The sequence below is a fragment of the Bubalus kerabau genome, chromosome 6, assembly GCF_029407905.1.
Source record: "Bubalus kerabau isolate K-KA32 ecotype Philippines breed swamp buffalo chromosome 6, PCC_UOA_SB_1v2, whole genome shotgun sequence".
NCBI lineage: Eukaryota > Metazoa > Chordata > Mammalia > Artiodactyla > Bovidae > Bubalus > Bubalus kerabau.
The window spans coordinates 101335941-101350381 of record NC_073629.1 but is presented as its reverse complement, the minus strand read 5'-3'; the positions used below and the strand labels follow the sequence as shown (position 1 = coordinate 101350381).

At 38.4% G+C, this 14441-nt stretch overlaps 2 protein-coding genes across 7 annotated transcripts in view; one reads left to right on the top strand and one right to left on the bottom strand.

Moving 5' to 3' along the window:
* Positions 1–14441, bottom strand: part of TESK2 (testis associated actin remodelling kinase 2) — a 139697-nt gene that overhangs the window by 39223 nt on the left and 86033 nt on the right. For all 6 annotated transcript variants that reach the window (XM_055586049.1, XM_055586048.1, XM_055586052.1 and 3 more), the window contains one exon: positions 318–366. In XM_055586049.1, coding sequence (XP_055442024.1) covers positions 318–366 — 49 coding nt within the window. The remainder of the gene's footprint in view (positions 1–317; positions 367–14441) is intronic.
* Positions 8356–8718, top strand: LOC129655529 (NADH dehydrogenase [ubiquinone] 1 alpha subcomplex subunit 1-like). Its single transcript, XM_055586066.1, has one exon. It carries the CDS (start codon positions 8371–8373, stop codon positions 8581–8583), a length of 213 nt encoding a protein of 70 aa, XP_055442041.1. The 5' UTR covers positions 8356–8370; the 3' UTR covers positions 8584–8718.

Sequence of the window (14441 nt, the reverse complement as noted above, 5' to 3'; positions counted from 1 at the left end):
TGAGCACTCATTCCCAGTTCAGTTCAGTTCAGTCTCTCAGTGCGTCCCACTCTGCGATCCCATGAACCGCAGCACCCCAGGCCTCCTTGACTCATTCGCAGAGTACTCACCAAGTGCTATCAGGGAATCCAAGAGTATTAAGAGATATGGCAAACTGTCCCAAGGCTACAGAAGAAAGCTTTGTTAACAATGCCCTTTTTACATAAACATAAATGAATACATATTTTGCATACGTATGCGAGTAACAATTAGAGTGGAACCATAAATGCTGAAACTAAGGCAAAGAAGTCACTTCAACACGCTTATTGAAGTCTTACCTCTGTGAGTGCATGCAACTGTCCTTGATGTACACACACACCCATGAACCTACAAAACAAAACAGATTTTTTTTAAACAAATGAAAAGGACATGAACATAACTAGTGTAGTTGTGCATGCATTAGAGACAGTCCAACACCTGTAAAGTCTACTGTCCTGAATAACACTGTAGCTTCTCAAACTTTAATACCACTCTTGTAAATTCTAAGTTTATCATGAAATATCTGGCTGTGGAAAGACCTGGTAGTAAAAAGCATTGGTGGAAGAGGGAGATGAGCAAGCCTTTAAAAACAGCATGGTATAATGAAACAAGCACCAAGCTGGAACCAAGGAAACCTGATACTGGTTTAGCTTGGCCATTATCTGTTTACATGCTCACACACACAAAAAGGTCACTAACCCTATGGTTTCCTCAGTTTCCTCAACTAGGAAGTAAGTAGGTTGAACTACCCAATATGAAGGTCTGTAATTTACAATCAGTGAACTGGGGGTTGGGAATACCCACATTTACTAGAGGACAGAGAGCTAACTTCCTTAACATAAAAAGAACTCTGCTAAATATGTAACTTTAAAAAGACCCAATAGAAAAATAAGCAAAAAGCACGTACATAAAAAATAAATAAATAAAAATCCACAGAAAACTAAGAATAAAGGGCTAATCATATAAAAATGTGCTCTCCCTCATAATTAGAGAAATGTATACTAAAACAAGGAGCTATTACTTTTTAAATCTATCAATGAATGAAGATTAAGAATGATAATGATTGGGAGAATTCCTTGAGATGGATCCAGTGGTTAGGACTCTGCTCTCACTGCAGAGGGTGCAGGTTCAATCCTTGGTTAGGGAACTAGGATGCTGCTTAGGAACGCAAGCCCAACAGGGCAGCACCCCCCAACCCCAGAAAAGAGTGATAATGCTAAGTGTTGTCCAGAAGGGAAGGAAACAAGAACAGGAAATACTGCTGAGTTCTCAGTACAACTTTTTCAAAGGGTAATTAATTGATCATCTAGCAAAAATTTTCATTACTCCAACAATCCACTTCTAGAAATTTATCTTACAAGTATACTCAATTTGGGTGAGCAAAAATTCACATAAAAGGACATCTACTTCACCAGTGTATGTGAATCTAAATACCCATCAAATAAAAGACTTGTTAAATATTTACAGTATAATTCATAGATTAGAATACTATACAGGCATTAAAAAGAATGAAGTAATCCTTACGCACTGACATGACAATATACAGAAAATATACTGCTAAATGAAAATGTCAAGCTTTAAAATACCATTTGTGTAAAAAAATTTTATATATTAATAGAAAGTATCTAGAAGCATTAATAATAAATGGTACTGAGGGGGTAAAGGGTGATTTTTATTTTTCAGTGCACAACTTATGTTATATTTGAAGTTTCTTCAAACATCAGCTTACATTTCTAGGTAAAAATAATTTTTAAACAAAAATCACAAATCAATTATTATGACTGATGATAATCATTAAGTGACAGAAGATAAATGACATAAAGCCAGTGACACTCAGGCCTTAGGTTGTCAAGAAAAGTCTCATTAACAATACCCACAAGGCCCAAGTAAGCTCTAGTTTAGAAGAGAAAAGAAAAGGGAAGAGATTGACTAAAGTGATAGTGAAGGCACAGCAGAGACTCTGCTCGAAAGGACCATAAAGTTCTATGGAGGCAGAGTCCAGGTCATAGCACCTAACAGGGCCTAGCAAATAGTTTGCTTACTCAGTGAATAATTGCTGGGTGAAAAGGAACTGAGTGAGGGAGAAAGCCTGGTCAGCTGTAACATCACAGCCGTTTTAAAGACATGCTGCTCTAACCAAAATTACCAGTGTGAAAATTTCACAGTTTCTCCAAGAGGTGTTATCTAGACCACTGGTTTTCTCTAAGGGCATCCAGAGACACGATGGGGACTTGAGAAAGGAAAAAAAAAACAAGGAAATATCTAGGTAGTACTGAAAATAAGATGCAGGTTTCAATGACAGGCTAAAACTTACCTCTTGGGAATAAACAGGCTTAGGAATACAAAGGAAGTGAAATAATAGAGTAGTTAAAAGAGGCCAGGAAAAAAAAAAAGAAAAGAGGTCCTGGATTTCCCTGGTGGTACAGTGGATAAGAATCCACCTGCCAGTGCAGGGGACATGAGCTGGATCCCTGATCCAGGAAGATTCCACTTGCCATGTGCCACAACTACTGAAGCCCACACGTTTTAATACCCACGAGCCCCAGCTACTGAGCCCTCATGCTGCAACTACTGAAGCCCGGCACACCTAGAACTCATACTCTGCAACAAGAGAAGCCACCACAATGAGAAGCTTGCACACCACAACCAAGAGTAGCCCCTGTTCGCTGCAACTAGAGAAAGTCCACACACAGCAATGAAGCCCCAGCACAGCCAAAAATAATTACTTAAAACAATTAAAAGTACAGAAAGAAGATAACTGACAATCTAGATATCAATTTTAAAAAGAGCTCTGAAGTTAGAGGGTGTAGGTTCAAATCCCATCTCCACTTGTTAATAGGCAAGCATTAGTTTCCCTTTTATGGATAATAAATAGTTTCCCTTTTATAGGATAATAGTGTCCACATCGTAAGGTTGTTGGAAAGACTAAATGAAACAACTTTTGGTCACCGGTCAGTTTCTTTACTGTGAAACTCACTACCTAATATGGAAGAGAATGAGGTGAGGAATGTAGGACAGGTAAAAGTCTAAAGAATTAACATAAGTAACACAGAGTGCTAGAAGACTGAATCTGGAATGCTGAATGTTTCTGGGTGGCATGGAATAGTGTTTTTGCAGATACAGCATCTGACAGCTTCAGTTTAACATCAGAAACCAGTTGGGTAAAAGAGGAAGCTGTACTAGAACAAAGGAAATCCGGGCAAGATAAATGAGAAAACAATCAATCTGGGGGAGCTGAAGTTTTAGAGGTATCTTTTTTTTTCCTTATTAAAGACATTTCTTTTTTTTTTTTTTTTGGTAATAATGTTTTTATTGAAGGACAGTTGATTTACAATATTACATTCACTTCAGGTATACAGCAAAGTGATTCAGTTATATATATATATTCTTTTTCAGATTCTTTTCCCTTATAGGTTATTACAATATATTGAGTATAGTTCCATGGCTATATAGTAGGTCCTTCTTGGTTATCTATTTGATATATAGTAGCATGTATATTCAGAGAAGGCAATGGCAACCCACTCCAGTACTCTTGCCTGGAAAATCCCATGGGCGGAGGAGCCTGGTAGGCTGCAGTCCATGGGGTCGCCAAGAGTCAGATACAACTAAACGACTTTACTTTCACTTTTCACTTTCATGCATTGGAGAAGGAAATGGCATCCCACTCCAGTATTCTTGCCTGGAGAATCCCAGGGACGGGGGAGCCTGGTGGGCTGCTGTCTATGGGGTCGCACAGAGTCGGACACGACTGAAGCAACTTAGCAGCAGCAGCAGCAGCAGCAGCAGCAGCAGCAGCAGCAGCAGCAGCAGCAGCAGCAGCAGCATGTATATTAAGGATTCATGGTGGCTCAGAGGTTAAAGCGTCTGCCTGCAATACAGGAGACCTGGGTTCGATCCCTGGATCGGGAAGATCCCCTGGAGAAGGAAATGGCAACCCACTCCAGTATTCTTGCCTGGAGAATCCCATGGACAGAGGAGCCTGGTGGGCTACAGTCCACAGGGTCGCAAAGAGTCGGACATGACTGAGCAACTTCACTTTCAGCATGTATGTTAAACCCAAAATCCTAATTAATCCCTCTCCCCTTTTCTCTTTTGGTAACAATAAGATTGTTTTCTATGTCTGAGGGTCTATTTCTATTCAGTGTCATATATGTATACATATATATGTATGTATATATATATCCTTTTTCAGATTCTCTTCCATTATAGGTTATGACAAGATACTGAACATAGTTCCCGGTACTATACAGTGGCTCCTGGTGATTACCTATTTTGTGTATAGCAGTGTGTATCTGTTAATTCCAAACTCCTAATTTATCTCCCACTTTCCCTTTTGGTAACCGTAAGTTGGTTTTCTATGTCTGTGAGTCCATTTCTATTTTATAGATAAGTTAATTTTGTATTTTTTAAGAGTCCACATATAAGTGATATCATATGATATTTGCCTTTGTCTGACTTACTTCACTTAGTATGATAATATCTAGGTCCATTCATGTTACTGAAAATGGAATTATTTCATTCCTTTTATGGCTGAGTAATATTTCATTGTGTGTATATTTCTTCTTTACTGTAGAGGTATCTTTTAAAAAGGTCAGTGTTCTTTAAGTGTTTGTACAGTTCCTCAGTCACCAGAATTATGAGAGTCAGTATTTTATTCATTTATTTAACAACTATTTGTTGAGTGGTCACTATGTATAAGACATTAGGGACAGAACAGTGAATAAAACAAAGTCCCTGCTCTCAAAGCAGTTTCATTCCAGGGGTCATTCTATTGGAAAGCAATTATAATAAAAAGTTAAATGGATGTTTTGCAGAACATAATTAAATTGTTGTGCATAGACAGCTGTATGTAGTGAACCTCTTACAGGAAGGATGCTTCCCTGAGATTACATGGTATTTCTGCCTAAGGATGATTCTATTCTCATTATCCCACCATAGCAAAAAGAGGTAAATAATACACAATATTCTTTTATTACAATATACAATAAGCATTTATTACAAAAAATTTTTTATAATATTACAATAAGTAATATACAAAAGCTTCACTACAGCTTTCTAAACTATAAAGGGCACTAGCAGGGGTTAATAACTAAGGCCTACTACTTGTTTTTATAAAATTTTATTGGAACATAAGCAGCAGCAGCAGCAACATGGTATTTTCTGGGGCTGCTTTTGTGCTACAACAGCATATTTAAATAGTTGTGACAGAGACTGTGTGGCTTGTGAATACTGAAACATTTACTATCTCATCCTTTACCAAAAGAGTTTGCTCATACTACCTTAAAAGACTGTTAGGAGGATAAAATGGGATATTTCAGGTACAATATCTAGCCTATGATCAAATAAAGGTTAAATGTTTTTTATTTTATTAACGATTCTAAATTGTACCATCTCTTATATGACTATTAGAGTTACCTTTTCAAAAAATGAACTATGTAATTTCCTTCTTTATAAACCTTCAATGGCTCCCTTCTGCCTATAGAATAAAGTCAAAATTCCTTACCACAGCATTTGAAACTTTCCACGATATGTTCCAGCTTATCTTTGGAAGCTCACACTTTCCCATGAGCCTTATTCTTCACCCATTTCTCCCTTTCCTCTGCTTCTATCCTACAAATATATTTAAATTTACTAATCTTAAAAAATGCTTCCCTTGCCCCCTCTCTAGTGGTTCAACAGTAAAGAATCTGCCTGCAATGCAGGAGATGTGGAGATGTGGGTTCGATCCTTGGGTCAGGAAGATCTCCTGGAGGAGGAAATAAATTTCTAATGGCACTCCAGTATTCTTGCCCAGAAAATCTCACAGACAGAGGAGCCTGGTGGGCTACAGTCCATGGGGTTGCAAAAGAGTCGGACAGGACTGAGCGGCCAAAACAACAACAAAAACAAAGCCCCTCCCTAAAATATGATCCTAAGTCATTCTTGGCATTTGTACCCAACCTTTAAGAGTAGGTTACATACACTATAGGGTTTCCCTAGTGGTTAAGACAGTAAAGAATCCGCCTGCAATGCAGGAGACAGGGGTTCAATCCCTGGGTTGGGAAGATCCCCTGGAGGAGAAAATGGCAACCCACTCCAGTATTCTTGCCTGGAGAATTCCATGGACAGAGAAGCCTGGCGGGTGACAGTCCACGTGGTCACAAAGAGTCAAGTCGGACACAACTGGGTGACTTAACAGTTTCACTTTACATACATATTTTTACAGTATCTGGCTTCCCTGGCAGCTCAGCTGGTAAAGAATTTGCCTGCAACGCAAGAGACCCTGGTTTGATTCCTGGGTCAGGAAGACCCGCTGGAGAAGGGATAGGCTATCCACTCCTATATTCTTGGGCTTCCCTGGTGGCTCAGCTGGTAAAGAATCTGCCTGCAATGCAGGAGACCTGGGTTCAATCCCTGCGTTGGGAAGCTCCCCTGGAGATCTTCATGGCTACAGTCCATGCGGACACGACTGAGTGACTAACACTTTCACTTTACATACATCTACCTATCTTTAACCTTCCTTTGTTTCTAAACTCATTATAACCTGCCTTCTGCCCACATAACTCTTTTTGTAACTTTCCTTACTGGGGAAGATTCAGAGTTTTATTTGTCTCTGCATTTCTAGTACCTAGTATAGTATCTTACACACAGTAAGCAAGATCTCAGTAAAGATTTGTTGAAGGGCATGAATGATTTTTATGACCTGAAACTTAACTTCAAGCTCCTCCCTGAGCTGGAAGACTTCATTTACTTACTGAAAATTATCCTTCTAGGATCAGCTAAAATTTTATTTTCTCTGCAATGATCTTTAGGATGCCTTCAGTTAACATTAGTACTCTTTCTCTTTCTTCCTGGCTCCCAGCAGTGCTAACATTGGGAGACTGCTCATTAGTATAAGTCAAGAGGTCCAAGGTCTGGAGTCTGACTGCTTGGATTTGAATCCTGGCTCTGCTTACTGACAACCTCTCCGTATTTCAGGTTTTTTCCACATGCAAAATGGAAATGTTGGTATTATCCAATCTATATGGTTATTGTGATGATTAAAATAACTTGAGCTCTTAGAACATAATATGCACTAGAGAATGTTAGCTATTCTTTTTAACCTTTCTGACTTCTCCAGATTGGAATATAAGGAAGGCTTTTAAGAGTACAGAACTCATCTAATTTATTTCTATATACACACAATGCTTTGCACATAAGATGCTAAACAAGTATTTCTTGAATGAAAAGGCAATAATCACCAAATTAGTTTCACAACGTAAACTCATTTTATAAGACAGAACATTTAAAGGCAGGTACAAGGGTAGAAAACCAAGAGGTATTTATTTTATTTCATCAAATATTTGTATAGAAGGGAGGCAATAGGATTCTATTAGCAAAACAATGGCTACATTCTAAAGTTAAAAGGGTCGTCTAGAAACTGAAAGTACTTGGTTTGAGTGTGATTTACCCTTGCTTCCCATGCCCTCAGACCCACCATCACTGTTACCGCACCACCCACAGAGATGTCACGGAGGACACGTTCAGGCAGGCACTGGCTTCATGTGACAGCTTTCCCCACCCCCTACTCACATCACCACATTGTAGTGGTGTTGCACAATTCTACTTCTTCGTGAAACTTTTCTGCTAGACCTTCTCAACCTCATTTCCTTTCCACCACCACCACCACCGCATCGAAAATGGTGTTAAAGAGCTGGCAAGCTGAGACAGGAATTAGCTTTCTATTGGAAGAGCTTGAGCAGAGCTAATCATTCGAGTTGCTATAAAAAGCATATACTTTTAAAAGGGAAATATTACTCATCCTTAATAGGGAAGTGATTTACGCCTAAAAAGGCATTTAATATATCAACAGTAAGTTTTCACTGAAATTTTTATTGCTACTTTAATCAAAATCTAAAGTGTGGCCGAAGCTGAAAATCTTTCTTGGTAAGAGACAGGATCTTAAAAAAAAATTACATTATGAATGATTCTTATTCTCCACTACCACCACCCAAAATCATGCAAGCTTAAATTATTTAGCTCAGAAAGGGGGCATTTTCTTAATGGATATGCTTGAGAGTGAGTGAGAGATTACTCAAATTTGTTATTTTTAATTTCATATTACACACACATTTGCATTGTCTTTTAGACCAACGCTTCCTAAATTTTAATATGGAAACAGATCATCCAAAAGCTATGTAAACTGCAGACTTTGATTCTATAAGTCAGGGGGGAACTGAAATTTTGAATTTCTAAAAAGCTCCCAGGTGATCCTAATGCTGCCTGGTCTATGGAGCATATATTGAGTAGCAAGGTTCTGTCTAGACCAAAGACAGCTAGCTGATCACTACTCTAAAGTTACTGAAGGTGTTTGGCCTCGGGAACGGCGTCACGATGTGGTTTGAGGCTCTTCCCGGGATCGCCATTATGGGCGTGTGCTTGTTCATCCCGGGAATGGCCACCGCGCGAACCCACAGGTTCAGTAACAGGGGCAAGGAAAAAAGGGTTACCCATTATCCATATCAGTGGTATTTGATGGAAAGAGATAGGCGTGTCTCTGGAGTAAACCGTTCCTATGTGTCAAAGGGCTTGGAGAACATTGATTAAGGAAACGTTTTCCTGGTTGATGAAGAACAACTCAGTCATGCTCTTCTATCCCTGCTAGTAGATTATGCAGCATATTGTGTAGCATGCATTGTATTTTGTAGTGTGTAATAAAAATAAAAAATAAAATAAAATAAAGTTACTGAAACTATAACAGGAAACTCCCAACTCTGATGCTACTGGTAAACTAGAGTTTGACCAGAGACTTAACTTTCCTGTCTTTCCTGTAGAATGATTTACCATTCCCCATAAAGTATCATAACCACACTTTTCCATAACTTAACTTTTTTCCTCAGACTGTTTCCAATGTTTAGAATGCCCCACCCTTCATTTCCACAGAGTTATATTCTGCCCCATAGCTCATTTCCTTTCCCCAAAACAAATCTGGCTCTAAGTAGAAGTATTTCTGAATTAGCATGCTTCTGAATTACCAAGGCACTCCATCTACACCACACTGCTACATCATCATAATTTTCTACCTTTAACTGTTTTATAATATGCCTTATATTTCCCTTAGGAGACCATAAGCTTCTTAAAGCATTCTCTTGAGTGGCATACAATAGTATATAAACACTTGCTGGATAATTTAAAACACAACTCTGAACACTCAAATAGTACTGAGTGCCAGCTATGTGCCAGGCACCAGTAATGATCATAACAATTATAAGAACTAACTCAAAGAGTGCTTACCATTGTTCTAAGCACTTTATGTTATATTCATTTAATCCTCATAATAACCCAAAGAAGTAATACTTTTATTAACCTGAACACACTGATGAAGAATCTGAGGCTCAGAGAAATTAAGTAACTTGTCCAAAGTCACACAGCTAACAAGTGGCAGAGTCAGGAGTCAAATCTAAACAGTGGGTTCCAAAGTCTGTGTTTGTTTTTTTTGGCCGGGGCGGGGGTGGGGGTCGGGGTGGGGATGGGGGAGTGGTGCGTGCTGTGTGGCTTGGGGGATCTTAGTTCCCCCTACCAGGGATCGAATCCAGGGCCCTGAAGTGCAAGCATAGAGTCCTAACCCCTGGACCACCAGGGAATTCCCAAAGTCTGTGCTCTTAACCATGATGTTATAATACCTCTCCGCATAGTTATAAAGAAGCTATAAAAATGAGTAAGACACAACCTGTTCACTTAAGAAGCTATTGGCTACTCAAAAAAAATTGTTGTGGCAGCTCAGAGCTCCTGATATAAGTCCAAACTCCTTAGCATGTTATTCAACAGTCTTAATGATCTGACCCAAACCTCTCTTTATTACATCCATCTGCATTCTCGATGTTTTACTGTAGTTACATAACCAGCTTCTCCTAAATATGTCCTGAATTCTCCCACTTCCACTTCCATTTTGTTGCTGGAATAAGTCCATCTTTCTCATCAAAATTAATCTTTCTCTTCCCTATACACTCAAATTACTCCATTTAAACTTCTACCGTAACACTAACCAGGCTTGCTTTCTACATGTTTTAGCTATGTCCACCTTTTCACTCAATTAGAGGACTCTTGAGGGCAGAGATGGAAGAGTATGGAAGAGATGATTACTTGTTAACTTCCCTTTTCCTCTTGAAGTAGGCTACATTTCCCAACTGGTTAAGATCATAACACTGAGTTCTGGCCAGTGGTACAGGGATAGAACTGATTATATCATTTTCAGGCCTGTCCCATTAAAAACCTCAACATCATCCTCCATATTTTCTTCCTTCATCTGCCAGCAGATGTACAGGATCCAATAGAGGAATCTGAGGCCCTGTCCTAGGTTAAAAGGAGCCCCCCTTCAAGCTCCACTCAACATGCATTGGGTTAGAATATGAGTTAAGAAACAGCTTTTAAGCCAATAAGATTTTAAGTTAGCCTACCTGGACTAAATACATCTTATAGTTTTGTTTCTCTATATATACCCAAAACACTGCCTTATTCATAATTCAGTTCAGTTCAGTCGCTCAGTCATGTCCGACTCTTTGCGACCCCATGAACTGCAGCACGCCAGGCCTCCCTGTCCATCACCAACTCCCAGAGTTCACCCAAACCCATGTCCATCAAGTCGGTGATGCCATCCAGCCATCTCATCCTCTGTCATCCCCTTCTCCTCCTGCCCCCAATCCCTCCCACCATCAGGGTCTTTTCCAATAAGTCAACTCTTCGCATGAGGTGGCCAAAGTACTGGAGTTTCAGCTTCAGCATCATTTCTTCCAAGGAAAACCCAGGACTGATCTCCTTTAGAATGGACTTGTTGGATCTCCTTGCAGTCCAAGGGACTCTCAAGAGTCTTCTCCAACACCACAGTTCAAAAGCATCAATTCTTCGGCGCTCAGCTTTCTTCACAGTCCAACTCTCATATCCATACATGACTACTGGAAAAACCATAGCCTTGACTAGATGGACCTTTGTTGGCAAAGTAATGTCTCCGCTTTTTAATATGCTGTCTTGGTTGGTCATAACTTCCCTTCCAAGGAGTAAGCGTCTTCTAATTTCATGGCTGCAGTCATAATCTGCAGTGATTTCGGAGCCCAGAAAAATAAAGTCTAACAGTGTCTCCACTGTTTCCCCATCTATTCCCATGAAGTGATGGGACTAGATGCCATGATTTTAGTTTTCTGAATGTTGAGCTTTAAGCCAACTTTTTCTCTCTCCACTTTCACTTTCATCAAGAGGCTCTTTAGTTCTTCACTTTCTGCCATAAGGGTGGTGTCATCTGCATATCTGAGGTTATTGATATTTCTCCCAGCAATCCTGATTCCAGCTTGTGCTTCTTCCAGCCCAGCATTTCTCATGATGTACTCTGCATATAAGTTAAATAAACAGGGTGACAATATACAGCCTTGACGTACTCCTTTTCCTATCTGGAACCAGTCTGTTGTTCCATGTCCAGTTCTAACTATTGCTTCCTGACCTGCATACAGGTTTCTCAAGAGGCAGGTCAGGTGGTCTTGTATTCCCATCTCTTTCAGAATTTTCCACAGTTTATTGTGATCCACACAATCAAAGGCTTTGGCATAGTCAATAAAGCATAAATAGATGTTTTTCTGGAATAATTAGTGTTCAGTAAATATTTAGAGTCCAATTAACTTAAAATTCTTATTGCAAAGCAGAACCTTTCAAGACTCTATTAAAACTGGGGTATGAAAGAGATTATTCATGGAAGTATGGGAAGAAAATTGAAAATTTTACTTTTTTCTATACAAAAAAGAGAAATGTTTACTAATATTTAATATGGGTTGATAGTAGCACCTGGGATGGGCTCAAAAATGTTTTCCTAATGGGATTCTATGGGAGACAGAAGATATCCAAAGATGTGCATGTCCTAATCCCTAGAACCTGTGACTATGTTAGATGGCAAGTAGAATAAATTTTAAAAACTGCAGATGGAATTCAGGCTGCTAATCAGCTGACTTTAAATTAGGGAGATTATCCTGGATTAGCAAAGTGGGTGCACTGTAACCACAAAAGGTCTTCAAAGGTGGAAAGAGGGAGGCATAAGAGTCAATATCAGAGGGCTACAATATGAAAAAGACTCAACGGGTCACTGCAGGTTTTGACATGGAAGGGGACTACAAGCCAAGGAATGCAAAACAGTCGCTAGAATTTGAAAAAATAAGAAAATAGATTCTCCCCTAGAGCCTTCAGAAAGGAATACAACCCTCCTTGAATTTAGCCCAGTAAGATCTGTAAGATAATAATTTTCTGTTATTTTAAGCCATTAGGTTTGTGGCAATTTACTACAGCGGTCCTAGAAAACTAACAATCAAAAAAATCTAAGGGTCACTATTTTATGTTATAATGTTCACACATCTAAGATAGATTTTGGGCTTTGACTCTTTGTAAAGAAGCATAAGGAAAATAATAACATTATTTTCTTTGGTGGCATTTACATCTAGTAGGTCAAATATTTATTGAACTCATAGTCATGTATAAAGCTCAGAGTTAAACACTAAAGTTTAAATGTTATCCCTTCTCAAAAGTTTATTACCTAAATAGAAGAATAAGGGAGAGGTATGGTAACAGTCTAAAACACATCTATCCTCCTTCTAAAAAACAAAACAAAACACTGACACTACTATTTTGAGTGGGACCTCTTCAATTCCGCATAACAGGACCTAGGAAGAGAAATGCAGCCACTGCATCAAAGCTGTCAAAAAAATTACTCTGTACTGCTCACCTGCAATATACCTGGAAACTGTGCTAGGTGTTTTATAGATACTACCTGATATGAAATTACCCCTATTTTATCATCTAGGAAAATAAGATTCAGAGTATTTAAGTGACTTGACAAAGACTAGAGAAGGTACTGAAAAATGGATCCATTTGGCTCAAAAGCCTATGTTTTGTTCTGTGATAATCGGTATGTATGAAAAAGGCCAGTAGATCAAGAATAATTTTATTTTTGATTCATAAAAAAGAACTATCTATCTGCAAACCAGTGAAAATCTGACTAGTTTGCTTTACAAGCCCTTCTACTGCCAACTTTGAGCAGTAAAAACAGAACTCTTATTATAAAAGTTTTTCTGACCTGTACTGGTCTTTCCGGAAAAATGTCTGACTCCAAAGTTTGGTAAAAACAATTAAGAGGCCTGAAATAAACCTATAGCAAAATGTTAGAATGTGGGCATGATTTTTATAATAATATGCTTTCTAAAAGGTCTGCATTTGAAACTTACTTAGATTGGTTTACTTTTCTTAAAAAAAAAAAAAGTTTTTCCAGAAGTTTGAATATATTTTTATCTTATTTCCTCACATAATTTTGGAAGGCAAGGCCCTGGAACATACTCCACCAGATTCCACTAAGCTGTAATGTGTGGCACTAAAAGGAACTGCTTTGCATTTTACTCCCAAATAAAGCAAAGATACCAACACTCTCTCTTGGACTACAAAAAATTACCAATAACCAAAAAGGAGAAGAGACGGAAACGGCTCAAATCTTAAGTCCCAAAAGAGCTATGAATCCAGACCCATAAGAAAAGGAGTAATATCCTTGGGTAATTAAGGTTTGCTGGAGTTCAAACGTGTTTTAGAGGTATTACATCACGGAAAACTGGTTGCACTGGGTCCTAGATATGAAAACTCATAAGGAAAACTCAGCTGAACTGACATTAACCACCAGAGCTCACATCAGGTGACAATGAGCAGAGCTGGTTCAGTCTGGTTTTCTCTTTTCTGCCCATGGCTTTTATAGTCCAATTTTAAGATTGCTAAAGGTAGAATAAACATGCCTCAGCCATCACTAGGTTATATCAATAGCACTACATATAATAACATAAGGATGAATTAAGTTCATGTTCAAATTTTACTCTTTATTAGTAAAACAATACAAATATCTAAAAAGTTAAAATGAGATCTGCTTGCTTATAAATATTATACCAGTTTAATAAATATAAAAACATCCTAGATTCTGAGAGAAAAATATCCTCTATCTTGAATAACAACTGAAAAATAAAATGAGACTAAGAATAAATTCATTCTGTACTTTATTTCAGAGAAAATTTTAAACCACATTGCTCAAAACAGTCATACAAGCAGCAAAATACCAAGTCTCCCAACAAAGGCAGAGCTATTAATAAATATATGGGCAGTGACTTCAAAATGTCCCCAACGTGCTTTTTGTTTGTAAACCCAGGAAGTTCAGAAGAGAACTAAAATCCACAAACCCAAGTATATAGATTGTCTCCCCAAGCACTGAAAAAGCTTCTTCCTCCTTCCCAAATTTATCCTTTAGCCTACAATTACTCATAAACTCATGCCAAAATAGCAAAATATAAACACAAACTTCAATTTATGTGAACATACTTTTGAAACAACACTCTCCCAATGATTTATTTCTTCCCCAATTCAACCCAAGAAATACTATGTGCAAATACTTGTACTCTCCA